At 35.0% G+C, this 27,237-nt stretch overlaps 2 protein-coding genes across 5 annotated transcripts in view; both read right to left on the reverse strand.

Moving 5' to 3' along the window:
* Positions 1-1,783: 1,783 nt before the first annotated feature.
* Positions 1,784-9,289, reverse strand: LOC121426517 (NADH dehydrogenase [ubiquinone] 1 beta subcomplex subunit 3-like). Its single transcript, XM_041622856.1, has 2 exons — positions 9,087-9,289; positions 1,784-3,009 (listed from the first exon to the last, which is right to left on the reverse strand). The coding sequence occupies exons 1-2, from the start codon at positions 9,203-9,205 to the stop codon at positions 2,859-2,861; spliced, it is 270 nt and encodes an 89-aa protein (XP_041478790.1). The 5' UTR covers positions 9,206-9,289; the 3' UTR covers positions 1,784-2,858.
* Positions 9,290-11,094: 1,805 nt separating this feature from the next.
* The window catches only part of LOC121426524 (uncharacterized protein YMR317W-like), a 40,097-nt gene continuing 23,954 nt past the window's right edge, over positions 11,095-27,237 (reverse strand). For all 4 annotated transcript variants that reach the window (XM_041622877.1, XM_041622885.1, XM_041622891.1 and 1 more), the window contains 9 exons: positions 26,833-26,957; positions 25,374-25,429; positions 24,664-24,842; positions 23,822-23,996; positions 17,439-17,603; positions 16,393-16,633; positions 15,106-15,288; positions 14,118-14,213; positions 11,095-13,613 (listed from right to left, as the gene is read on the reverse strand). In XM_041622877.1, coding sequence (XP_041478811.1) covers positions 13,590-13,613; positions 14,118-14,213; positions 15,106-15,288; positions 16,393-16,633; positions 17,439-17,603; positions 23,822-23,996; positions 24,664-24,842; positions 25,374-25,429; positions 26,833-26,957 — 1,244 coding nt within the window. In that variant the 3' untranslated portion in view covers positions 11,095-13,589. The remainder of the gene's footprint in view (positions 13,614-14,117; positions 14,214-15,105; positions 15,289-16,392; positions 16,634-17,438; positions 17,604-23,821; positions 23,997-24,663; positions 24,843-25,373; positions 25,430-26,832; positions 26,958-27,237) is intronic.

Here is a 27,237-nt window from a genome sequence, read left to right on the forward strand (position 1 = left end):
CATGCATAGTATGTCCTAGCTGGTTGGGTGTGTCTCCTTCAAGTGCACTTTTCTACATGTTCAGTTGAAGCAAAATAGTCAAGTTTAATTTGCATATTTGCACCTGAAAACTCCCAAACACAAAAACCTCTCTTGGGCTGAATAAAATAAGGCATGCATTCAAATAGTAGACCTGGCCATTAAAGACTCTATAGACAAGGCCTCTTTCATACTGGAAAATTGAATACCATTCTCCAACACTATAGGCATATACATTTCAATGATGAAACTATACACAAGACCACTTTCCCACAAGAAAATTAAACCTCGTTATCCAAACCAATCCCCTTTCACCATCATTCATCACCAATGGCACATAGCACAAGCTCTTGAAATAACCCTTATGTTTGTAAAAAAAAATTATGACAGAATCCTCCCCAACACCCTCAAAAAATTAATTGTAAAAAGTGGTATTCTAGGTATCCAAAATTTAAAAGGGAGTTATAGAGGGAGAGAGGGGCAATTGACAGATGTACCAAAGGCCAGCCTGGTTATCATTCACTTCATACAGGTGCAAATGTCTTCACGCTGACAAAGTTTGTTGTGAAAATAACAGAAAAAATAATTTAAAATATTGGTGAAAGTTTAAGGAAATTCATTGAATATTAATAAAGTAATAGAATTTAAAGCCTTTTATGTTATATCTATATTTCATTTTATATTATTTTATGTCCTATAAAATGCATAAATTTCAATTTTTAAAGGAAAATGATGACTAAAAAAATTATATTTTTTCAGGAGCGGATGTAAAACATTTCGTTGATAAACTGAAGGTACAAAATAGAAACATTTTAATTTTTTTTAGAAAATGACATTTCATTATTTTCTTATTTTACGATACGTTGGGAGCTGCTCGCATACGACATCACAAATTCAAAAAGCAATAAAATTCTAATAACTTTTTAAAACTTTGATGGATTTTCCTCAAATCTTCACCAATATTTTTCATTATTTTTTCTGATATTTTTACAATAACCCCTTTTTCAGAGTGAACTTCCCCTTTAGACAGCGACTACCGGTACCTAAATTGCTTTCCATAGTGAGTGGCAGATCTAAGATTTCTTAAGGCCCATAAATAAATATTTTGCCCCATTCCCCCCCCTCCTGGGTTCTCCATTTCCATGGCCCGCCTTCTGTGTGGTAAGCACTTTTTCCTTTCATCCTTTTCATCATATACCTTCCAAGTTAGCACACTTTGAATACTGAGAAATTGGGAATGGGTGACCTTTAAATTTATTGAACTTTACTCTTTTTTTTTTTACTTGAAGAAGCATTCTGACTGTAAGATTTATCTACAGGAGAAAATATCCCAACATGATTGAGAAATTTTAGTTTTTTTTTTTTTTTAATTTAAAACAAAATGAATTATTTATCTGGTCATGTACATGTAGGTTTGATTAAAATGTTAGTCTACCTACCCATGGCCTCTACCCCCCCCCCCCCCCCCCCCTCTTCCAACTTCCCCTCTCTCTCCCAACTTTCTCTGTCTCTCTCTCTCTCTCTCTATCTTTCCATCTTTCAATATCCACTATCTTGTTTACTTCTGTCAAATGATCTATTATTGCTGCAATTTCTGCACTTGAGTTTCAAATCTCAATACTTATATCCATAAATAAATTCCAGTTTTATACCAAATGTCTTACCAAAAAGACATGCCTAAAAGACCCCAAAAAAATAAAATAAAATGGAAAAGTAAAAGAGAATGAAAAAAAATTAAATGACTTTCACAATGGATATTTCAATATGATAGTAAATTCTATTTTAATATCACTTCAATAGTATGTTTTAAACACATTTTGAAATTCCCCCTTGCTGACATAAGTTGTGTATACAAGCTGCATGGCAAGTTGTAAAAATTTGTAATGCTCAAATTCATACAGATTAGAAATAATGTTTTAAGAAACATTTTGAAATCATTCCATGTTATTGTTCCTGTGGACTCATATTCTGGCCCAGGTTCAGCTATGCATGCTTTCAACATTATAGACTTCAAGAGTTATTGCCTATTAGAGGTACCGGTACATGTATGTCTAGTGAAGACTGGCAAAGAATTCAATAGGACATGTCAACATCTTTGAAGTACATGAATTGAATATCGTAATGTCCATGGTACCGGTATTCATCAATTTCATAAAACCCATAAAGGGATACATCTCAAACAGAGTATGACATATCACATGGATGTACTGTACAGAAAAAACTGTTAACAGATTGGACTTCCACAAAAAGAAACCATATCTATATGATAGAGATATTATCAGGTTGTAATTTTCTGGCGAGTGATATTGATATCAATAACTTATTGACGATCTCATAACACAAATATTCCTATTTTGTGAAAAAATATGTGTTAAAATGTAACCAGATTCTAAGATAACTGTAATCAGGAGATATGAGGAGAAACTACATGCAATTAAAATCAATAGGATGCAGCTATGGCTATTAAATTGTAATTTCTGGACTGTACTGTATTGATATCTATTGCAAAATGACTTGGCTCTCACAACAGAAATTAAGTTCATTATATAGAATAAACATCATTTTGAAAAGTACATATTTCCAAAGTGGATGACTTTCAGAGAAGGATGATAGTTATACAGATTCAAGAATACATGTATATCATAAGACCTGCTTTGACATCGCTTCGGATAAGATCACAGGCAAACAGAGCTCCATTATTCTGAAATCCTTCTCAATACGCGGCTTGATACATCCCATGCAGCTTGCAAAAAATCACAGTTCAGGCAGATAAAGACTTTGATGTCGAGTTGATATCGACGACGTCCTCCAAATTAAAAGACAAAAAAAAGCAACTCTTATCAATGGTGTCCATGGCCATCATCTTTGGAAAACATCTTCTCAAGACCGACTGCAACGACAAACAGACCAGCTCCGATGGGTAGACCTCTAAAGATGAACCTCCACCAAGGGATTGGTTTGAAGCAAGGTTGGTATCGCCACACTTCGTTCCTGTTGAAAAATAAATAACAAAAACAAAATCAATAATCAATGTAAAAAATATGGTCCATGTATACTTGCACAGCTATATGTATTCTGTCATTTCTGTGACACTTGTATACATGGTATAGTATTAACCCCAACTGTTGTTGATACTCTGTAAACTATTCAGTCATTCAGCACATGATAACATTCTTTAGATCCAAATATAAATAATCAATGGCATGGTGACCCTTGTCTGCACATACAGACACAATTCTAATTAATCAAAGAAGACATGTAAATGATCACAAACTTTGCATCTTCAATAAACAAGGATTCCTTTAAAATTCTCAAGATGGTGACATAGGTTCAATTTTCAGGGGTGGTGTTCTGTCTGATATCCATTTTATCTTCAGGGTCATTCCATGCCAATTCACCCAATGAATGTGCAATTTTGCACCCGACCGTCTCAGAATTCGTTGTAATTTGGTATACATAAAATTCACCATGGCTCAAGCACAAAACAAAAAAAATTAGTCCAATCGGTCAGTCGGTTCTCGCGCTACGGCCCGCCCTTTTCTCCTTGTTTTGACAAAAATGGGCGTGACCTTCAACTTTCAATGGCCACTGCGTCGTTACGTGTTGACCAATTTTCATGAAACTGGTACCATTTGATAGGAAATTCAGAGAGGAATCCAAAACATGCATCGAATAATGTATTGGAGCAATTTATAAGGTCATGACCTTTGACCTTAACTTTGACCTCGAGTTTGACCCCCGGACAAATAATTTTTTAACTTGATTTTCGTGTATGTTAATTATTGGTATGATATTGACAAAATATGTTAAAATCAATGATGATATTTTATTTCTTCACCTTTAAAAACTCTTCCAAAGATACCATGAAATTTCACTCTAGTCCCACACACTGATATTCATGTTAGTAAAGTGTTTACCAGTTACATGATTTCTTCCAATCTTCAGTTACAGTATGCAAGCACATGAAAAGAAATTAAGCATAATCAGTTCACAAATAAAAGATTAAACCTTTATGCTCATGAATAGGTATCTGTTTAGGCATTTTTTGATTCAGCAATATATATCATATACATATATATACATGTATATATTTTGATGACATAAGTGAAGACTTTACTACCATGAATATATATGATATATATTGCCGAACATCAAAATGAATATATATTGATGAACATCAAAATGCCTAAACAGATACCTATTCATGAGCATAAAGGTTTAATCTTTTATTTGTAAACTGATTAAGCTTAATTTCTTTTCATGTGTTTGCATGCTGTAACTGAAGATTGGGAGAAATCATGTAACTGGTAAACACTTTACTAACATGAATATCAATGTGTGGGACTAGAGTGAAATTTCATGGTATCTTTGGAAGAGTTTTTAAAGGTGAAGAAATAAAATATCATCATTGATTTTAACATATTTTGTCAATATCATACCAATAATTAACATACACGAAAATCAAGTTAAAAAATTATTTGTCCGGGGGTCAAACTCGAGGTCAAAGTTAAGGTCAAAGGTCATGACCTTATAAATTGCTCCAATACATTATTCGATGCATGTTTTGGATTCCTCTCTGAATTTCCTATCAAATGGTACCAGTTTCATGAAAATTGGTCAACACGTAACGACGCAGTGGCCATTGAAAGTTGAAGGTCACGCCCATTTTTGTCAAAACAAGGAGAAAAGGGCGGGCCATAGCGCGAGAACCGACTGACCGATTGGACTAATTTTTTTTGTTTTGTGCTTGAGCCATGGTGAATTTTATGTATACCAAATTACAACGAATTCTGAGACGGTCGGGTGCAACCACTGGGTGAATCCAGATGGAATGACCCTTCATAGCAATGGTTAGCTACACAATGGATATGTCTACACAGGCACTTTAGATACGCAAGATAAAACTTCATCTAAGATAATATTTCATATAAAATTTCATGATAGTTTGTATAGCTTAATAGAGTAGAATTCACTGAGCGAAATGCTGAAAATTTCATCAAAATTGGATTACAAATAACAAAGTTATTGATTTTTTAAATTTAGTGATATTTTGTGAACACAGTCATCGTAAATATTCATTAGGTGGGCTGAAGTAACATCTCCACTTGTTCTTTTGTATTTTAGTATATGAAATTAAGGTTTATTCAAAAAATTTTCTCCAAGAACTAGAAAAATTGAATTGACAACTGATTAAGTGCATTAGATATTTATTGCTGCAACTTAATTCATTATAAGGGAGACATATTATTCACACAAATATGAAATAATGATAAAAATAGGATTTTATGTAAGAACACAGAAAACAAAAAGTGGAGATGTGACATCATCAGCCCACCTAATAAATATTCATGACGACTGTTTTCACAAAATATTGCTAAACTTTAATCTTCAATAACTTTATTATTTTTTATCCAATTTTGATGAAATTTTTGGCATTTTGCTCAGTGAATTCTACTCTATGAATTAAGATATATTTTCAGCCCGGACCATCCCATTAAGATCGCATGCTTGATCTGTAATGAAAATAATAAGTCAGAAAAAATTGGAACCAGTGGGATCTGAACCTGTCATCTACTGCTTTCAATGCAACGACTTAACCACCAGGCTATTCTGGTTCACGGCTAAATCACGATGAACTGGAATACAAATATCCTCAATCCTCTTTTTTCTGACTTATTGATATGCAAATGCAGTACGCCGTGGACATAAGATAGTAATTAAAGAGGCTTTGATAGGAGGAAATTATAATTTGTAAACAAATTTTCGGCATTACTCCTAGTCTTGAGGACTCCTAGATATTTTTTTAAATACTCTGACATATTCTTCATCATGGAGCCTTGACACTCTTCCCATGCAGGCATACGAGACTGACCAAAACAAAGATGGATTTCCCAAGGAAATCCTTCTTTTAAGATAAAAATCATGTAAATCGTCATGAATTTATTCATTTTTACACCTTCCTACACACATAATGCCTAGTAAGGTTTCAAAAATTGATTACTAAAAATGTTGAATATTGAAGGTTTCGTAACAGATCGATCTCGTGTAGATCCCTCGATCCAAATGTACACAACACAAATACAATAGGCTCCACCCTTGAACCGCTTACATGACATACATCCGATTAACAATGCCAAAGACTACATGAGATCGGTCTAGTAAGAAACCTTCAATTTTCAACATTTTTAGTAATGCTGTAACCGATTTTATTCCAATTCCCGATCCGATCCGATTTTCCCCTTTTTTCTACATTTTTCCAAACTCCGAGTTTTGACCAGTGGGGAAAAAATCGGATCGGAAAAACCAAAACATAACAAGACAAAAAAAAACACGTGGCGACATGTTTGCCGTCAAAATGCGCTGGTGATTTGTTTTGATCTCAGACAAAAGCGGTGGAAGGAAAAGAAGATAAAGGGGAAGAAAATTATGATTTGTTTTTATCTCCGATATTAGCGGAAAGGCAGGTGGAGAAGAAGATTATGATTTGTTTTGATCTCCGACATAATCGGGGAAGAACAAAACGATGATGATGATAATTGGTGATAATTATCATAATTTGTTTTGATCTCCGACAAAAATGGAGGAAGAAAAACAACGAAAAGACGATATGTATTGATCTTAAGCGGAGGCAAATAAGATTAAGTTGAACACGCTGACATGCGCGGTAATATTTACGACTATCTGACTATACGTCCTCTAAGAGTTTACGATTACCTCCGCCATCACTACGATGTTGTAGGGAAGGTGAATATCATCTTTAAAAACTTTGGATAACAGTGCGTCTTTTTCGGGAGGTCATGCGACCTTTAAGAGTTTACGATTACCTCCGCCATCACTACGATGTTGTAGGGAAGGTGAATATCATCTTTAAAAACTTTGGATAACAGTGCGTCTTTTTCGGGAGGTCATGCGACCTTTAAGAGTTTACGATTACCTCTGCCATCACTACAATGTTGTAGAGAAGGTGAATATCACGGTAAACAACTCTTGATAATAATGCGTCTTTTTCGGGAGGTCATGCGACCTTTATGAGATTACGATTACCTCCGCCATCACTACGATGTTGTAGAGAAGGTCAATATCATGGTAAACAACTCTGGATAATAATGCGTTTTTTACGGGAGGTCATGCGACCTCTAAGAGTTTACGATTACCTCCGCCATCACTACGATGTTGTAGAGAAGGTGAATATCATGGTAAACAACTCTGGAAAATAATGCGTCTTTTTTGGGGGAGGTCATGCGACCTCTAAGAGTTTACGATAACCTCCGCCATCACTACGATGTTGGAAAGAAGGTGAATATCATGGTTAACCACTCTGGATAATAATTCGTCTTTTTCGGGAGGTCAAGCGACCTTTAAGAGTTTATGATTACCTCCGCCATCACTACGATGTTGTAGAAAAGGTGAATATCATGGTTAACCACTCTGGATAATAATTCGTCTTTTTCGGGAGGTCAAGCGACCTTTAAGAGCTTATGATTACCTCCGCCATCACTACGATGTTGTAGAGAAGGTGAAAATCATCTCTAAGAACTTTGGATAATAGTGCGTCTTTTTCGGGAGGTCATCCGACCTTTAAGAGTTTACGATTACCTCCGCCATCACTATGGTGTTGTAGAGAAGGTGAAAATCATCTCTAACAACTTTGGATAATAGTGCGTCTTTTTCGGGAGGTCATGCGACCTTTAAGAGTTTACGATTACCTCAGCCATCACTACGATGTTGTAGAGAAGGTGAATATCACGGTAAACAACTCTTGATAATAATGCGTCTTTTTTGGGAGGTCATGCGACCTTTATGAGATTACGATTACCTCCGCCATCACTACGATGTTGCAGAGAAGGTGAATATCATGGTAAACAACTTTGGATAGTAGTGCGTCCTTTTCGGTAAGTAATGCGACCTCTAGAAGTTCACGACGGATGCCGCCATCACCACGATGTTTTAGAGAAGAGGCCAATCGTTGATCGGCGGTAGTGTCGCGCGCTGGAACGTCATTATCTTATTTTCCTTCCTCCGATTATGTCGGAGATCAAAACAACTCATCATCTTCTTCCTCCGCTTTTGTCGGAGATCAAAACAAATTCTGCCATCAGTGTAGCGTGCCGCATTTTTCCACGCGCCGGCCACATACAAACTTTAATGTTTTTTTTTTTTTTTTTGGAATATCTTCCGATCCGATATCCGAACCGATTCCGATTTTAGGAGCAAAACTTCCGAACCGAACTCCGATCCCGTAATTGCTCTAACTTACAACATTAATTTTTAGTAATCAATTGCATAGGAAGGTGTAAAAATATTAAAATAATGACGATTTACATGATTTTCATCTTTCCTAGGAAATCCATCTTTGTTTTGGTCAGTCTCACTCATTTTACGAACGAGGTTATAATATAACCTTGTTCTCGGCTGTATGCCTTCCAATTACAGTTACTTATTTTTCCTCCATCAGTTGCCCAAATCATCGCGAATCAATTCATAATTGAACTGATCCGTTGATTCAAAATGCTATTCTGATGGAAATGAAATTAAAGTCATCAATACAATATGAAAAATGAAAAAAAATCAACTATATATCCATCCAGATGCCTCCATTACGTCTATAGTGTGAGAGTTAAATGTGCTACTGATTCCATAGCATTTTGCTATCAATCTGATATAAATATTTCACTTTTGAGCTTGAGTTTTTGTTTAAATCTTCACAAAACTTTGGCGTGTGTAGTTAGGTCACACTTTTTCTGAACGGTTTTCCAGCACAGCCCGCATTCGCCAATCGGAATAGAATTTTGAGATCGCGATACCGGCGAAACCCCTTGACCTTCTTTACATTTTCGTCCATGATTCTATAGTTTACAATCTTGCTGTCAATGTGGTAACTATTTCTTGATTGGTTTTGCATAAATCATGAATAATTTGTGAAAAACTTAAGCCTGATGAATATTTTTTAACAGTGCGCCAAGTTTGGACACCCCATCATACTTGCAGATCTACTTGACATAAAAGACATCGTATGGGACCAGGATGAACTTGCTGCATGATTTTACACGAAATCCATCAATACTTACCTCAACCACGGATCTTTCAGACCTCTAAGTGCTAACCTTTCCTGCACAGCTTTCAACTGAGGTACATCTTCTACTTTGTAAATACGCCAATCCGGCACCTCGATGCCTCCTTTTCCCATTTTTTAAAGAATTTAATCACAGTATTTTGGTGGACCGTCCAGAAATACGAACACTCGGATTTCTAATTCAACAAGAGATGGGGCTATAACAAATAAACTTCTTCGTTGACGAAGACGAGACTAGAATTGTTACGTGCACCACAATGCACCTATAACAAGCACTGCTTGTTTTATTTTTCGTGTTTTTTTTTTTTGGGGGGGGGGTATCATTTGCACATTACATTTATCTATATCTATAGCTCCATCTACGGTATTCATTAATCCGTCCGTCCATCCATCCGCCCCCGGGACACCTTGGATGTTGTCTCGTAGAACCTTGCGATGATGCTTGGCACTACCAAGGCATTCATCCATCATCCATCCATCCATTCACCCATATATCCATCTATCTATCCATCCATCCGTCTATCTATCTAATTTATTCTTTATTTTTTCTTTCCTTCTTTCTTTCTTTCTTTCTTCTTTCTGTATTTTTTTTCTTTATTTTAATGTATCTGTCCAGCTTTTAAGTTTCACTGAGAATAATTTTATAAAGCCTGTCGGCGCTTACGAAAATTTTGGCATCTTGACCAAAAAAAATTATCCTGGACCTATTACAAACAATGGTTTATAAGCCCAGCTGTATGTTGTCTATTAACTATTTTAGAGAATAAAGTGTGACTTTATCGCATTAGCAATAGTTCGTTAAGCAAATGGAGTGATATCATACACTCGATAATTCGGTTACACTTCGTAATTCCGAAGGTTCTTTATTCCGAAGTTTCGTAATTCCAAAACACGTAAATTGCCTATACATGTACCTCGATGTTCGTTAATCCGAAAATGTAAAAGGGTTCGTTAATCCGAACATTTGTGGCGTTAATCCGAAGGTTCGTTATTCCGAAGGTTCAATAATCTGAAAACGAAATAAGGTTCGATGTTCCGAAGGTTCGTTAATCCGAAAACGAAACAAGGTTCGTTGTTCCGAAGACTCGTTAGTCCGAAAACGAAATAAGGTTAGTTAATCATTTCTTTTTCGGATTAACGAACCTTCGGAAATACAAACCTCATTTATTTTTCGGACTAACGAACCTTCAGAATATCCGAACCTTCGGAATAACGAAGCTTCGGAATTACGAATGTATGCGCGATAATTCTCTCTTCTGATCTTTTTTATTTGAAACAGGGGTCCTTTTAATTATATCAATTCTTTATTCATAATTAAACCAGTTATTTAAATCATAATGATTTACAATAATGTACTGGCATGTTTAAGGAGGGTGTATATTTATTTGCTTTATTGGAGAGGGGGGAACTACTCCAGTTTTCACGCAATAGAATCCAGGAGTAAGATAGGCCTACCGTATGTATTATGCAAAAACGTGTTCGACATCACAACACTTCCCAAATTTACATACTGCCGGAATTGCGACTGTCTCTTCTTTGTATTTCTGAAATGTATTGAAAATTAATTTCAAAATTCTTCTTCTTCGATTGTTAGCGACAGATTTCAGAAAACATAAACTTTTTATTCATTAGCATTATGGATTCGTTTTAGAAATTTCGTCAAAAAGATTATCTTTTTCTGTTCTATTATTTAATAAGATCTAGTTTAATATCCCTTATTATTTTGATATGAGACTAATGAGCAGCCCCATATCGTCGTTTGGGGAATATGAACCGAATTTAAAAAAAATTATAAAAAAAACATTCCTTTCAAAATGGCAAAAGGTACTTTGTGTCAAAATGTTATTTCCTCTCAACTTCCCCCATTTTTGTTTGGAAAGATTCGAAACAAAATTTCTATGAACTTTCCAAAATCCATCTCATGCTTTCCATATCTTCCTTCAATTCTCTCAATATTTCATACCTTTATAAAAACACTACTAAAAATCAACACATCTGGCGGATACGGTTTATACTCTACCTCTTGGAAGAACAGAGCCATTATTATATCAATGGCTCTGAATAGAGTGAGTCATCTTTATCTTTTAAAGTGTTAATTTATTTTATATTTAATCTCATAGTCTTGTACAATGTATTTTGTTGTGATTTTATATGGTAAATAAAACCAAACAACACCAAAATTTAAAGAAGGTCTATATACAGCAAAATTTATAAAACTTCAGTTCAATTATAAATCTTGTCATTCACGCAAAAAAGTAACATAAGCTTGAAAATAGTACTGAATGGAACATGACACCTTTAGGCTTTGCTTGATATTTACCAATAAAAGTTGTATCATTTATATACACAAAAATATGCCAGTAGTCTAATCAATATTATTTCACTATGAAGAAATAGATGTATCTGGGATCTGTTGCCATTTTCCTTTTTTTTTACGATAACATCAATCCATGACATTGTAATCTGTGCTATATATATATATACACACATCAATTTAGCTTATCTACTATATATAGCGTTTGATTAAATTAGGCATATTGTCATTTAACATAAACTTTTATACATAAAAAAAGTTTGTACTGTTCTTAAACTTATACAAGAATGCATATATACTCTACATGAATGTTTTTTAAAAAGTGTCATCACGAATAATTTTACGAAATGTGATTTATATGTTAACAGGGTAACCTTAAACATCAAGTTGCTTGATAGCTAACAAGTTTTAAATCTATCACCGTGTTAATTTGATTGTTTCACATACCTCAAAATATACATATTATTCAATTTGAACAGAATACAAACTTAATATAATGACAAAATGACATTACAGTTGACATGAAAATGTAATAATGTGAATTGTGGAGAACATATAAAACATAGCTTGTAAATAGACAAAAAAATATATTGATTAAAACTCCTAGCATAATGAAGAGAAGTGATCTAACGGACCAAAAACATTTCCATCCCTATATATTATACATCACCGTCATATAGGTTTGTTAACCATGCCTTAGGGGCCCATCGGCCTAATCTTAAATCAAATTTTCATATTATAATCGTGTACTCGTGAGTTCATTGTATTCCTATATTATTCACGTCAGACGTTCAATCAACTTTATCAAGAAAAATAAACACAAATACGTGATTTAAAATTCAAGTCTTAACAATATTATTTCAGTACTTTCTAAAAAAGGAATACATTACAAAATCTGGAATCAAGTGCTGCCTATATTTTTCTGAGAAATGTTTCAAACAAAAAAGGCAAATCAACACCTTTCCATAAGTGCACTTAGAAATATGGATAACCTTCACTACATGTCCAATATTTGTAGTATTACAAATCCAAGTAATTAGTCCATATTTTATGCGAAATGGATAAAAGGTAAATAAATCACTCTTACATAATGATTACCGTGCTAACATGGAAGGAACAGCAATGTTAACTTTACTAGCGATAGCATATTCATGGCAAGTTCTCAGATTAGCAATTTGTGGGCAAGGATGCAAGATAGCAGGAAGGAAGTACGAAGGAAGTAGTTACAAATTGATCATAATTTGTGGATAATACATCATAATGTTAGAATGAGTGAAGGAATAACAATCTTTGGATAATAAAAACAAATGTAACTCCAATATTGCATACTATTTCTAAAAAAAAAAAACATGCCAAGCATAAAAGAGGTCATCCAAATTAATCACCTTTTCTTGGTAATAAAATGACAAGCGAAAAGGCGGGCCTTCACTTCGTCTGTGAAAGGGTCGTCTCCCCCCCCCAAAAAAAAAAAGACAAAAAAATAGACAAAAGAAATATATCATGAAATCGCCGCCTACGATAATTATGAACTGTGGCAAATAAACTAGTATGCATATTACAATTTTTTTTACAGTAGGAGCATATATCAACTTTGCATAATTACGTCAGCTTCATGGACAAAAGTGACTGAGAAACACAATACGTAAAACTGTTTGTAACTTTGTGAACACCAAGGGTGCTCCTTTCGTTATTATCGTTGGCCCCAGAAGAATAAAACTAGTCATTTAGGGGACTTAATAGTACAGAATTTCCAGATTAAAAATAGCATTATTCCAGCCATAAAAAGCAAAATATATGGTGTTAACAGTTGCACACAGAGGATTTTTACACCGGTGTTAAATTTACAGTGTTAGTTTAACACCTATAGGTATATTGTTAAAACACCTTTGGTTGTTACATTTACACTCTTTGGCGTTATGTTCAATCACTGGGGTGTAGTCTAACCAAAGATAAATGACGAAAGTCCAAATGATATCATCAGTGTTCCCAATAAATGTTACCATAACTGACCAAAAATAGTGTCTACAAATATCATTTCAACTCTGGAATTTCCTTCATTTCTACCAGAATTATGCAAAAATTCTAACGATATTTTTTTCGTGATATTATGTCAGCTAAAATCCTTTTCGAATACGGAGTAGAATTTTCCAACAGAACTTGTGTTTCTCAGTGGAGATCCGTTGCTCATCTTTGTCCATAGTCAGGTTCCTGAAAAAAAACCGAGAAGAACAAAAGAAATAAATATTTTGGGGTCATATTGGTTTAGGAAACTTTCATATTACAAGCATATCTTGATCTTGAAGTGAAAATTTAAGTGTATTCTTAATTTACAATAATAGCAAAATTACATTTTGACAGGAGACGCCAAGGCGACACTTACATGACGAAACTATTACCCCTCCCCCTTCTCCCTCCCCCCCCCCCTCTCCCCCTCTCTCTCCATCTCTTCTGTATGTACCGCCACCCCTCTCACCCCTCTATTTCGCATTAACGCACACAAGCTACATCCCTCTATTATCGACATATCTATTTTTATATATTTATCCAGAGTCTATGTAAATTGTCTCAGTTATGCATCAAAAATGCACTTTCCCCTGCTACTTTAAACTTAAAAAAGTGTAATCTAACGTTTTGAAGTTAATTTATTCAGGACAAGTATTTTAATGCGTTTCTAGATAAATTATACATGCAGTAAAAAAAATGAGACCATACCGGAAAGCCCTGATAGCCAGAGGGATCCATGGACAGACGTACTTCATTGTTGCCAAATGAATAATAATTGCTGATTCGAGGTCGCTGAATCTTATACTACGAGGAAAATTAAACACAGAACATTAATTTAATAAATCTGTTGGGAGTTAGAAAAGTTTAAATGACATCGATTCGTTGAGAAATGATGACCTTCTGGTTCTAACAAAAGAAGCAAATTTATAAGGTATTTCACTTTATATTGATTTGGGGGAAAATGCACTTTATAGGAGAGCAATGAAAATCAATATTTAGATTTAACTGTTGCCTATACATGGTTTACAATGAATAATACCTGAATGATTCATATGCATTAAAAAAATCAACTAGGAATGATGTTTTTGATACGATATAATTCTGAGTGATTAAAGTAAAAATTTATTGAATTTTAGCGATATTTCTCATTTAATGACTGATGCAATAATGGTTTTTAGTTTTTCTACAAAGACAATTCTTTAATCAAAACAAGAGAAGTAATATGGCGATCGACAATAAAGTGAACTGCGCTCCCATTGTCGTTGATTTCATATGTTTTAGAATCATTCCCTTCGTGTATCGCGAACACATAGGTAAAGCCTGAGTTACCCTCTGCCAAAGGTGGGGTTCGAACCTTGGTCCCCGTGATTCGAATTCTCGGGGGATTGATTTGCAATCCCTGTCCATTCGTTTATGAAAATATATCGGCATGTTATATGATTAATCTGGTGTATGAAATTATTTATTTTGTATGGTTTTATGTTGTGAGCACTAATCATTACTGGAGAAGATTTAAATAAATACTCCCTTAAATATTCGTTATAATAAAAATAATAAAGGACTTGTATACAGCGCACGTATCCACCGTGTTTGGTGCTCAAAGAGCTCCGATTACTGGCTATGCTAGTCTACCAAATCCGGTGCTCAGACCGCTTTTTGAGGAATTACTTCCTGCCGGTATACCCATTTACCTCACCTGGTTTGGGTGAGGAACACCATCATCGCTATCATCAGCATTGGTGAGGAATGGTTCAAGCTTGACATGTTCAGCAGCCGAATTGCCCCAGAACTCTGAATTAATTATCTCCTGATGAGATCCAGTATTTGAAGATTGAGAGTGACGCTTTGAAGAGTCATCGATCACTTCTAGTCCACTTTCCTATAGGCGGTAGCAAATGAAAAAAGGAGTATTGTTATTTAAAGGACAAGTAAATCCCAACAAAAAGTTGATTTGAACAAAAAGAGAAAAATCCAACAAGCAAAACACTAAAACTTTCATCAAAATTGGATGTAAAATAAGAAAGTTATGTCATTTTAAAGTTTCGCTTAATTTTATAAAACAGTTATCTGCACATCCTGGTTGGTATGCAAATGAGGAGACCGATCGATGACATCATCCAATCACTATTTCTTTTGTATTTCATTATATGAAATATTCTAATTTTCTCCTCATTGTCAAGTGAAAAAAATAATCAATTTTTCCCTGAACATGTGGAATTAGCATTGTTTGATACTATATGGTTCAGTCAAGTTGGTGCATATTGTCAAATCTGTAAAAAATGAAATATTGTGTAATTCAAACAATAAAAAACAAAAGAAAAAGTGAGTGATGGACATCATCGAATGACTCATTTACATGTCACTGAATTGTGCATATCAATGTTTTGTGAAAAATAAGCAAAACTTTAAAATGCCATAACTTTTTTAATTCACATCCGAGTTTGATGAAATTTTCAGTGTTATGTTAGTTTGATTTTCTCTGCTTATTCAAATCAATGTTTTTCTGGGGTGGACTTGACCTTTAAACTTCGGTTAACTTCGGCCAACGATGACCGAACGAAGTTCGAACACTCATTGTATCTTAATTCAAAGTGCGATCTACAACGAGAAGACGAGATATTTTCTCGTGCCACGTCCAGATGGCTAGATCTTGCCCGGTCGATCTATAAAAAGTTGCATTCATTGAGACATTTTCTTGAGAGAGAGAGTTAAAAAAAGAAGAAAAAGAAGGAAAGAAAATGAAAGAGAAAGCGTGAAACATGATGTTATTTTTTTAATACATGTATGTCAAAATCTATCACAAAATTTGAGTTTTTGAATAAAATATGTCAAACTTTTTGCTAGCTCGCTTCACTCTCTCCCATTTTCAAATATAATTTCCCAATTCGCCATCTCTTGCCCCCTCGAAGTTTTGGCTCATTATGCCACGGGGGAGGGGGTCCATTTAGAACTGTGGCATATTTCCAGACTATAAACTACTCACTCTTTTGCCCTCATGTCCAACACCGCCATTTTGTTTTTGTTTGGTGATAAAGCTGGATGACGTCATATCAGTAGGATCATCCCCTTTGTGGTAGATGTATGAATAAGGTCGTCGACGCTGTAGGATATCACCATCATCGATATCATCAATGGGCGGGAAGATGTTCTCGGTGCCATTAACAAAACCGTTATTTTGAAAGGCATTGATGACGTCATCGCCTTCTACGGACGATTTCTTAGTCCTTTCACACGTTTGGAATAGAAATAAGATAATGGTTTAGGATTTGATCTTAATTAGAAATGTGGCGTAGTGTTAGGGAAATAACAAGTACATGCAGCAGTGTCGCAATACTGTAAATATCTCAGCACAGTTCATCTGTTTCAAAGCAATCTGTGTGTAATTTCTTCTTATAAAAAAAATAACAGAAATATCGTATTTTTTATTTTGAATAAAAGAAATGCTGCATTTCAAGTTAAATAAATAAAACAATACATAAGTTAAAAACCAATATTTAGTTTCGTTTAGTACATTCGTTAAAAAACCTTAACAATAGGATGTTCGGCATAGGCAAAAATCCCAGGGGGCAGGAGGACGCGCCCCCCCCCCCCTTCAATTTGGGAAGGGGGACAGAATATCAAATATCCCCCTACTATTTGTGGTCTTTTATGATGAAAAAAAAGACATCATCCCTAGTTTGAAACCCTTTATTTTATTTTTTTTTTTTTTTGCTTGTAAAATTTTCTGGGGAAAAAATCCTTGATCCGCCCCTGGTCCCCCCACCTTTAGGTAGATATTTCCGCCCACGGTCTACGGCTTTAACATATTTACGTTTGATAAAATGAAAAGAGTGAAAATCAAACAATTGAAATGCCAATAAAATCGCCAAATGAAAATATCAGTTATCACATAAAGGGAATTATTGTTGTTTTGTCCTTATCATCCCTTTCTTCTGTCTCATTGTTTTGCTTCCTGCTAATTTGATCGTTTGAAAATATATCAGTAAATTTACATATTTCAATAAACAAAGTTAAAGTAAATATAATTACTTCTCAGATTTGTCCACTGTTTTTGCGTACAGATAACCAATAATTGAAACAAGAAGTACGAGCAATACAGCGCCCCCACACGAGCATCCAATGATCAGGTATGTTTGATCGACGTGATGCTGGCACTTGTAACCCCAGTACCATTCACCGTTGGCCCAATCACAGCTGAAAAAAGGGAAGAAGATAATTGCAAATGTTAAATTTCGGTGCGTAAATTAATAAATTTTTTTCACATTAAAGAGCATTTTTATTTATCTTGCATTATTTTAAATAAGCCTCAAAAGTTTTGATATTCCAACCTGTAAACTGGACATTCTAAACATTTTTGTAACCATGAACAGGATGAGTACCTCACTAAACAATACTTGATTCAAGCGAGGAACGCGAGCAAAAAAATTGATTTTCATGTTTTCCTCAAAAAGTATTACGTGCTGGAAAATGGGCATTTTATTTCCTACGAGGATTTTTTTTGGGGGGCAAGTGCCCGGCTCTGCCACCACCAAGAAAAACAAGTTGAATACCTCTGGCGGTCTCACCTGCATCACGCGATTCAATATAGCAGCAGTGCTGACTTTGAAAACTACAATGACTCACACAAGATGTTCAGTGATACTTGATTACTCTTATGTCAAGATTTTATGAACTAGACCAATCATACTTTCAAAGTTATGATGGTAATTCAACAAATACCCCTAATTTGGCCAAAGCTCATTGACCCTAATTGACCTTAATCATGTGACCTGAAACTTGCACAGGATGTTTAGTGATACTTGATTAATCGTATATGTTCAAGTTTCATGAACTAGGTCCATATATTTTTTGATGACATTTCAAAAACTTAATCTTAGGTTAAGATTTTGACGTTGAACTTTTAAAGTAAGAGAATCATTGTCAAAATCGCAGTCAGATCTGTTAGAATTACTCCTGTCAACATTTAAAAAATAACTATTAATTACTATCTTTTATCATTACCATTATTTCTATCATCATCATATTAATATTATTATTATAATTTCATTATCACCATTAGTCATTTTTACTCATCATTATTGTTATTTTTCATCATTGCTCTTTTCTTTGTTACATGTATGATGATATAATGTATGATGACATGATGTATAATTAGTGATAATGACAATAATTACAATGCACTGATGGTTACCGTTCTACTACTGCTGACTGGTAGTATTGGCCATTATTGTCATTGAATATAAAGAACAATCGAAACAATTATAATTACTTACATAAAAACAAATGAAAGTACAAAATACTAAATGCCTTGAAAGCGCCTTGAAAATGCCCTGAAAGTTCAAGGCTCAATATCCCCACGGCCAAGGCCCGCTGAAGGCCGAGGCTTTGAACTAGCACATCAATGATGTGGAGCTCATCCGGCATATCGCAACGAAATTTAACACAACTTTAATTTCAGCCCAGTTGACACTGAAGTGAATTATATTGGTGACATAACTTGACGATATAGAATTGAAATTGATGAAGAAATGACATAGAAGCATTTTTTGTGATCTATTAATAAATAACATATAAATTAAGCATAAATAACTTTCTAGTCAAAATTTCTTAACTCTGTGTAGAACCTTGGTGAACCTCATGTAGCTCTCAGATGGAACAAAAATAATCAAAATCAGTCAACAAATGAATAATTATTTTTTGTGAGTTTTGAAAATATATGAATAAATTAGCATATTTAATGAATTTCGAAATTCTGTGTTGAAATTTTGTATCACCACCTCGAGCTATCATATTAAGCAAACAAAATTGAAATTGATCAACAAATGAAGTAGAGAAAACACTTTTTGTGATGAATAAATTTTGCATAAATCATTTTCTACTGAAAATTTCAAAATTTTGTGTCCGAGTTTGGTGAACCTCATGCAGCTCTACCAGATGGAAGAAAAAAATCAAACTCTGTCAACAAATAAAGAAGAATAGGCATTTTCTGTGATTTATGAATAAATTTCGCATAACTTAGCATAAATAATTTTCTACTGAAAATTTCAAAATTCTGTGTAAAAGTATGGTGAACCTGATGAAGTTCTACCAGATGGAAGAAAAAAATCAAAATCGGTCAACAATTAAAGAAGAAAAAACATATTATGTGAATTTTTAAAAATATGAATAAATTAATTTCGCATAAATTAGCATAAAAATTGTTCTGGTCAAAATTTCAAAATTCTGTGTAGAATTTTGGTGAACCTCATGAAGCTCTACCAGATGGAAGCAAAAAAGTCAAAATCGATCAACAAATAAGAAGAATAAGCATTTTTTGTGAATTTTGAAAAATGCGCATAAATTAGCATATATAATGAATTTAAAAATTCTGTGTAGAAGTTTTGAATCCCCCACCTAGTGCTATTATATAAAAGCAAACAGAATTGAATTCGAACTTGAAATGGCGAAGAAGACGAAAGACAACAGACGACGGACGACAGACGACGGATGTTAAGGCCCTAAACCGCAAATTGCACCTAAACCGCAAATCGCCGCCTAAGCTTGTAGAAAAAAAGTTTAGTCTTGTTTACTCAATAGCAATGCACTCTTTGCACTCTTACATTTTCATCTTCTTCTCCAGAACGGCTGGTCCAATTTTGACCAAACTTAGTAGGAATCATCCCTATGCGTAGGGGATGCAAAGTTGTTCAAGGGATACCTGTAGCCCCCATGGGGGCCCTGGGGGAGGCCCCCCAAGGGAGAAAACACTGTAAATTTCAAAAATCCTCTTCTCCAGATCCAGAAGTAGAACAGTCAAGTTTTTTTGTGTGTAGATACCTTAATAGGCGAAGAATAAAGTTGTTCATGCCAGTTCCTGGGGTGCCCCCCTTGGGGCCCTGTTGGGGCTTAAAAGTCGGGGGTGGGGCACTTCAGGGAAAAAACATATGTTTTTCTTCTGTTTCAAAATGGATGGTCAGATATCATTCAAACCTGGTAGGAATTATGCTTAGGTGTAGGGGACACAAAGTTGTTCAAGGGATACATGTAGCCCCCATGGGGGCCCAGGGGGAGGGCCCCCAAGGGGGAAACCCTGTAAATTTCAGAAATCTTCTTCTTCAGATCCAGAAGTAGAACAGTCAAGTTGTTTTGTGTGTAGACACCTTAATAGGTGAAGAACAAAAGTTGTTCATGCCAGTTCCAGGGGTGGCCCCCTTGGGGCCCTGTGGGGGCTTAAAATTTGGGGGTGGGGCACTTTAAGGAAAATCCTATTTTTTTTTTCTTCTTTTTCAAAATAGATGGTCAAATTTTATCCCATATTGATACTGGAATTGTGCTCATGAATAGGGATGCACAGATAATATTCACATTGTAAATATGGCCCTCGCGGGGACCCTGGGGGGAGGGGTGGAAGAGCCCAAAGGGGCAAGACTCTGTAAATGTCTAACTTCTAATCCAGAAGTATAGGAGTAAGTTTATTGAGTCCAAATACCTTCATAAGTGAAGAATGGAAATTATTCCTGAAAATACCTGGGATGGCCCCCTCTGGGGTAAGGGGGAGGGGGTGGGGTGCTCCAACGGTAAATATAATTTGTTTTGTTCTTTGAAATTCATGTTCCAGTTTTATCCCAACTTTGTAGATATGATTCTTATATGTTTGCAATGCAAATATACATGTGCTTGTAAGCTGAGGAATAAAAATTGCTCATGGCACTTCAGATGGTCTTGCCATTGGGCCCTGTGGACCCAAGTTCAATTTAGGTCCAGTAGGATTTCACAGTTCTAATTGATGCCATGCTCCTAGTTGCACCAAGGGAGCTTGCATCAGCTGAATATCCGTCAGCTCAGGTGAGGGTTAAGCCCCCTGGGGCTCTTGTTAATAATTTCAGGGTGAGAAAATCACTTGTCAGTATTGATGTTTGGATATTTATATTACAGTGGGTTTTGAAGAGTTTTAAAGCTACACGTTCGTCCTTTAAGCATTCGTGATTAAATCTTTTAACATGAATTCATTGTTCTTCTATCTTTGTTTTTCCTTTTCTATTTAGTTGTGTGGAACATGTAATTCACGTAATGCCTATTATAATATGTCACCGAAGTTTGTTGATTTCATGTTATAGTTGTCTGATACTTTGTCAAAATGATGGTGTGTGTGTGTGTCTGTCTGTCTGGGTGTGTACCTGTTTGTGTGTTTGTGTTTACATGTATGTATGTGTGATTGAATGTATGTGTTATAGGATGAGAATAGAGAGAAAGGGGTGGACAGGGAAATTGATATAAAAGAACAAGAACGCATCAATACCTGTTCTTTTGCTACTTGCTTTTATTTCTCTGAACTTGAATACCATCAGCAAACTGTTCACATAAACGTAATTTTTTTTTTGGTATTCTCCCGCTAAAAAGAAGTGAAATATGACAACTGGGACTATAGTCGTGACTTTCATCATGGAATATAGCTTTGAAGTACGAATCACTTATACCGTCAATCACTTCGGATGACATGCCCTTATCGCTTTCAAAGGACAGTCACTCAATTATGAAAATATTGTTCTCTCAAGGTAGGCCACCGATTGCTGTCATTTCAACAGAATGCTAAATTTAACATGTTTTTCTTGAATGGTGATAAAGGAACTTTGGATTTCAAATTAATCAATTGCAATAATTTTTGGCTGTTGGAATCAGGGCTGCACAGAAGTTAAAAAAATGCACATGAATATAATAGTAAACCATGTTTTTGTATCTTGTTCAATACCAAAATCTCTTCAAAGAAATTAACTTTATATTGTTGGTTAATTGTAACTAAATAAACTATAAATTACTACTACTTCTAATACTACTACTACTACTACTAGAACTATACTACTACTGCTACTACTACTCTTGCTGCCAATAATGATAATTATTGTGACTATAATGATAATGATTATACCAATGATGACGAAGGACCTTGGATGAATGGTTTCACTCACCTGGTAACATTTAGTATTAAAGTTTGAAAATTTTTGAAAATAAGCTACTATTACTGCTACTACTACCACTACCACTACTACTACTACTCCTATACTACTACTACTACTACTACTCCTACTACTACTACTACTACTAAAACTACTACTACTACTACTACTAATACTCTTACTGCTACTTCTACTTCTACTACTGCTACTCCTACTGCTACTACTACTACTATTTCGTACTGATTATGACTATAATAATATGAGTACATGGCTTCATTACCCTCGTAACATTTTGTATTAAAGTTTTAAAAAGATTATAATAAATATTTTAAAAATTATTTATAGCGATTCTTTCTTTATTTTCCCCCTTTCATTTCTTCCCTTTTCCTTTGCTTAAACCTACAGGCGTTAGAATATACTAGGGGAGAATTAGGGATACACAAAAAAACACAAAAAACCCGGCACTATGTACAGCCCAAGTTGCCCAACTCCCGCCATAACCAAAAGTCCAAAACCAACAAACAAGAAGAACAATAATGATAGCCTTTTAGGGCCCCATGGGAGACCAACTTTATGTTGAATGAGCACCCTGGTAAAATATTTAAATAAATAAACAAATAAATAAATACGTGTATCAACAACAAAATTTCTCATAAAAATGAGATCAGCGCCCTAGTTCTAATTCCTCACTCTTCAACCGTTATCCTTCTGCGATTTATGTTTGCCGCCCTCTGTGTTCGCGCCTCTTACGCGCGCACGGTCCTTGTTAATATTCTACATGCTTAGGCGGCAATTTGCGGTTTAGGTGCAATTTGCGGTTTGGGGCCTTAACAGACGGACGCCACGCCACGTACGGCATAAGCTCATCTTGCCCTTCGGGCCGGGTGAGCTAATTAGTAGGCATTAAGACCAAGACCGAGCATCAAGGCACTACAACCCTGGTGGTGGTGGTAGTAGTAGTAGTAGTAGTAGTAGTAGTAGTAGTAGTAGTAGTAGTAGTATGTAGTATGTAGTAGTACTAGTAGTAGTAGCTAGAAGCAGCAGAGACAGTATATATAGAAGTAGTAGTAGTAGTAGTAGTAGTAGTAGTAGTAGTAGTAGTAGTAGTAGTAGTAGTAGTAGTAGTAGTAGTAGTAGTAGTATAGTAGTAGCATTAGTAGTTGTAGTAGTAGTAGCAGTAGTAGCAGTAGTAGCAGTAGTAGCAGTAGTAGAAGTAGTAGCAGTAGTAGCAGTCGTAGTAGTAGTTACTATTTTTTTAATCCGTGAGCCCACCTGCAGATTGGTTCCTTATTTATGTCTTCTTGCCAACAGATACCATTGCCGTTACAGTATCCTCCATCGGAGATGTAGTAGTAGTAGTATAGTAGTAGTAGTAGTAGTAGTAGTAGTAGTAGTAGTAGTAGTAGTAGTAGTAGTAGTAGTAGTAGCAGTAGTAGCAGTCGTAGTAGTAGTTACTATTTTTTTAATCCGTGAGCCCACCTGCAGATTGGTTCCTTATTTATGTCTTCTTGCCAACAGATACCACCGCCGTTACAGTATCCTCCATCGGAGATGCATTTCGATTCACAAATCCAGTACCCAGTTTCACAAGTTGCACTGGAACCGTATGTACACGTTACATCTTCTTTTCGACTACAAATGTCATCACTGGTTTCTGAAGAGAAAATGTAAAATAATGAGGACAAAGGATTAGCAGAGTAGGGAGAAGTAGAAGGAGGATGAAGAAGGAAGGAAGGAAGAAAGAAAGAAAGAAAGAAAGAAAGGGAAAAAATATAAATTTCTGTTTAATTAGTTTCCGTAGGAACTATAGCAGCCCAGCTTTCCGCCGCCGCACAACGTCAAATTCGTATGACCAATTTCATGATAGGAAACAGTTCAATATATGCGTCAGAAATTAACCTCACGGGCCTTTTTAATCAAAGTGGAGATAAAGACCTAGAGGATATTTGATCTCATAACATCATGATTATGAGTCCAGTGACCTAACCACTACACCACACGATCACTGAAGTCCTTCCGATAAGAGAGCCCTCTCGAGTTGCAAATAGGCCAACATGGATTAAAATCTTTTCAGTTTGTCTTTAAACTTTTTCAATCTTTTTTTCATTATATTCTTTCTCTCATTAGAAGTTTTTCATTCCTCGGAAATGGACATCTCTCATAATTATCATTAATTTCTTTCTTTTATTTATTTTCTATTATCGTATTCTTCTTCTTTCTCTCTATTGAATGCGTTCTTCATCGCAATCAAGACCGTTGACAATTTTGTTTTATTGCAATTTATAAGAAACAACAACAACAAAATCAAACCACCAACGAACCTGCATGAGGTGAGCAACTCCCACAATCCTTTTCGATTGCATAATTTCCTAGTCTCCCATTTTCTACTGCTTTGCCAATGGTGTCGTCGTAGACGTCTTGCGCCGACATCTTTCTTTCTTCATCTGACATGAGGTTATACGAATAAGTCACAATATGACTTACGATGACGCTTCCATTTCTAAAAGATAAGATCACGAACGAACGCGAGAGACACTGACCTTTATTTTCAACTAAAACGAAGTTGAAAGGCTACCTCAAAACCAATCGAAAGTATTAATTAATTAATTAATCAATCAATAATAATTCCTGTATTCATTTATCTATTTCATTTCACTTATTCAAACATAAACTTGTTTCTATTTATCGACTCCCTCCCTCGTGTTAACGTAAATTGTGTGCATATACTATATCAAACTAGTTGTGATTCTAATTACTCTCTCCAATTTTGTTTATGAACGTACCACACTCAAACTTTCATATTTTAAGTTTTAATCAGCTGGTAATTAAATTCTCAAATGCAGGGAGACGCTTCTGTAACCTTCTGAGTAGTAAAATACAAACAAGAAGGGAGCAAAAAGGGAGGAAGAAAATAAAGTGGAATTATTTAGGAGAGATGGCACAAGACCTACAATTATTGACGTGAATTATTTTCAACCTTTTCTTCGAACCAATTTCATTATATGTTGATCGTGTGAACATTATTACTTACCTTAAGGTTACATCGACGGACACAAAGGCACTGTTTTCTCCATATAGAGCTTCCAACTAAATATAGACAAATAAAGACACAGTATTGTAAATATAAATAACAAAATAATCATGCCTGTTAGAAAAATCATTGAAGATAGCTAAACTTCTAATAATGCACTTTTTTGCACAAATTTTGTTTTCTCCAGTATATGCACGAAAAATGAAAATTGAAATCATCCAGCCAACTGGGGGCCACGCATGGCAGAACGAAAATGGGTTTTTATGATTGGTTCAAACTTAAGTGATCTTTGATTTTTGGATTTGCGTTGGAGTAACTCGTCCTGCAATAGGCATTGGTATGGATGGAGTGGGCTCACGTTATAATATTTCGGCAGCATATAGGTCCGTATGAAAAACTCGAATAATAACTCCAACAATCACTTTTGTAGGTGGAGGCATCATAAAAACATTTATCTTGTCTGCAAGAATGTCATTCACTATTTTTTGTCAAATGTTATATTTTTCCAAGGGGCTCTTTCAAATATTGATATGTCCATGATGTCATGGGTAACAGTGGTAAATCAGATTTTCAAACATGACGAAGTTGAAATATAGGCTTCTTGTTTTTAAAATGTGTTTAAAACCAAAATATGTGTCAAAATTTATCAAGGTTATACAAAATTAAGTCACACTTTGCTGAAAAAATTGGGATGATATTCGGGGTGTCCCATAGAGCACAAGTACATGTTCCATTCGAAAGTAGGACCAAGCATATCCTTACTAACAGCTATTAAAAGACATGCAATGATAAGTGTTGAATCATTACCTCCAGTGTGACACTAATCTTGAATCAATAGAGAAAAATCAGACAAGCACAATGCTGCAAATTTTCATTAAAATCGGATGTAAAATAAGAAAGTTATGACATTTCAAAGTTTCGCTTATTTTTTTTACAAAATAGTTATATGAACGAGCCAGTTACATCCAAATGAGAGAGCCGATGATGTCACTCACTCACTATTTCTTCTGTTTTTTATTGTTTGAAATTGAATTATACAATATTTAAATTTTTACGAATTTGACAATAAGGACCTCTTTGACTGAAGCACAAAATGTTTAAATAATGGAATTCCACATGTTCAGGGAGAATTGAAACTTCATTTCACATGACAATGACGAGAAAATAAAAATACTTCATATTTCATATAATAAAATACAAAAGAAATAGTGAGTGATGTCATCAGTTCCTCTTTTGCATACCGACCGAGATGTGCATATAACTGATTTGTGAAATAAAGCGAAACTTTAAAATGCCATAACTTTCTTATTTTACATCCGATTTTGATGAAATTTTCAGTGTTATGCTTGTTTGATTTTTCACTTTTTATTCAAATCAAGTTTTTGTTGGAGTGGACTTGTTCTTTAAAGACGTGCAATTATTAATTTTCGTGTATTGTTTACTCATTAAAATCAATTACCTCCAGCGTAACATTAGACTTGAAGATTCGACATGCTTCAGTGGTAAGGTTGTCACTCGTACATCCCTTTGTCGAGTTCTCTTCTATCGCAATCTCAAATTTATAGGTTTTATCGAAATCCCCATCTAAATAACAAAAAAGAGAAAAACAAATGAACAAGTCACGGAATTTTGGTTAGGTGTCTTTTTTATGATTTTTATCCATGTTTCGCCAGTTGACTGCATATCTCATTGAATTCAAAACGACGTATTTCTAGAACATTTTCTAGAACTATTTCCCGCCTCACTAATGAACGCCACAGGGTGGGTAGGGCAGCGGCGATCGTCCCCTTATTAAAAGTAGTAAAAAAAAAGCGGAGGGGAAAAAAAGAGAAAATGGAGGGATAATTTCTTTTTATTCAAAATG

Source organism: Lytechinus variegatus, chromosome 1 (assembly GCF_018143015.1).
Source record: "Lytechinus variegatus isolate NC3 chromosome 1, Lvar_3.0, whole genome shotgun sequence".
NCBI lineage: Eukaryota > Metazoa > Echinodermata > Echinoidea > Temnopleuroida > Toxopneustidae > Lytechinus > Lytechinus variegatus.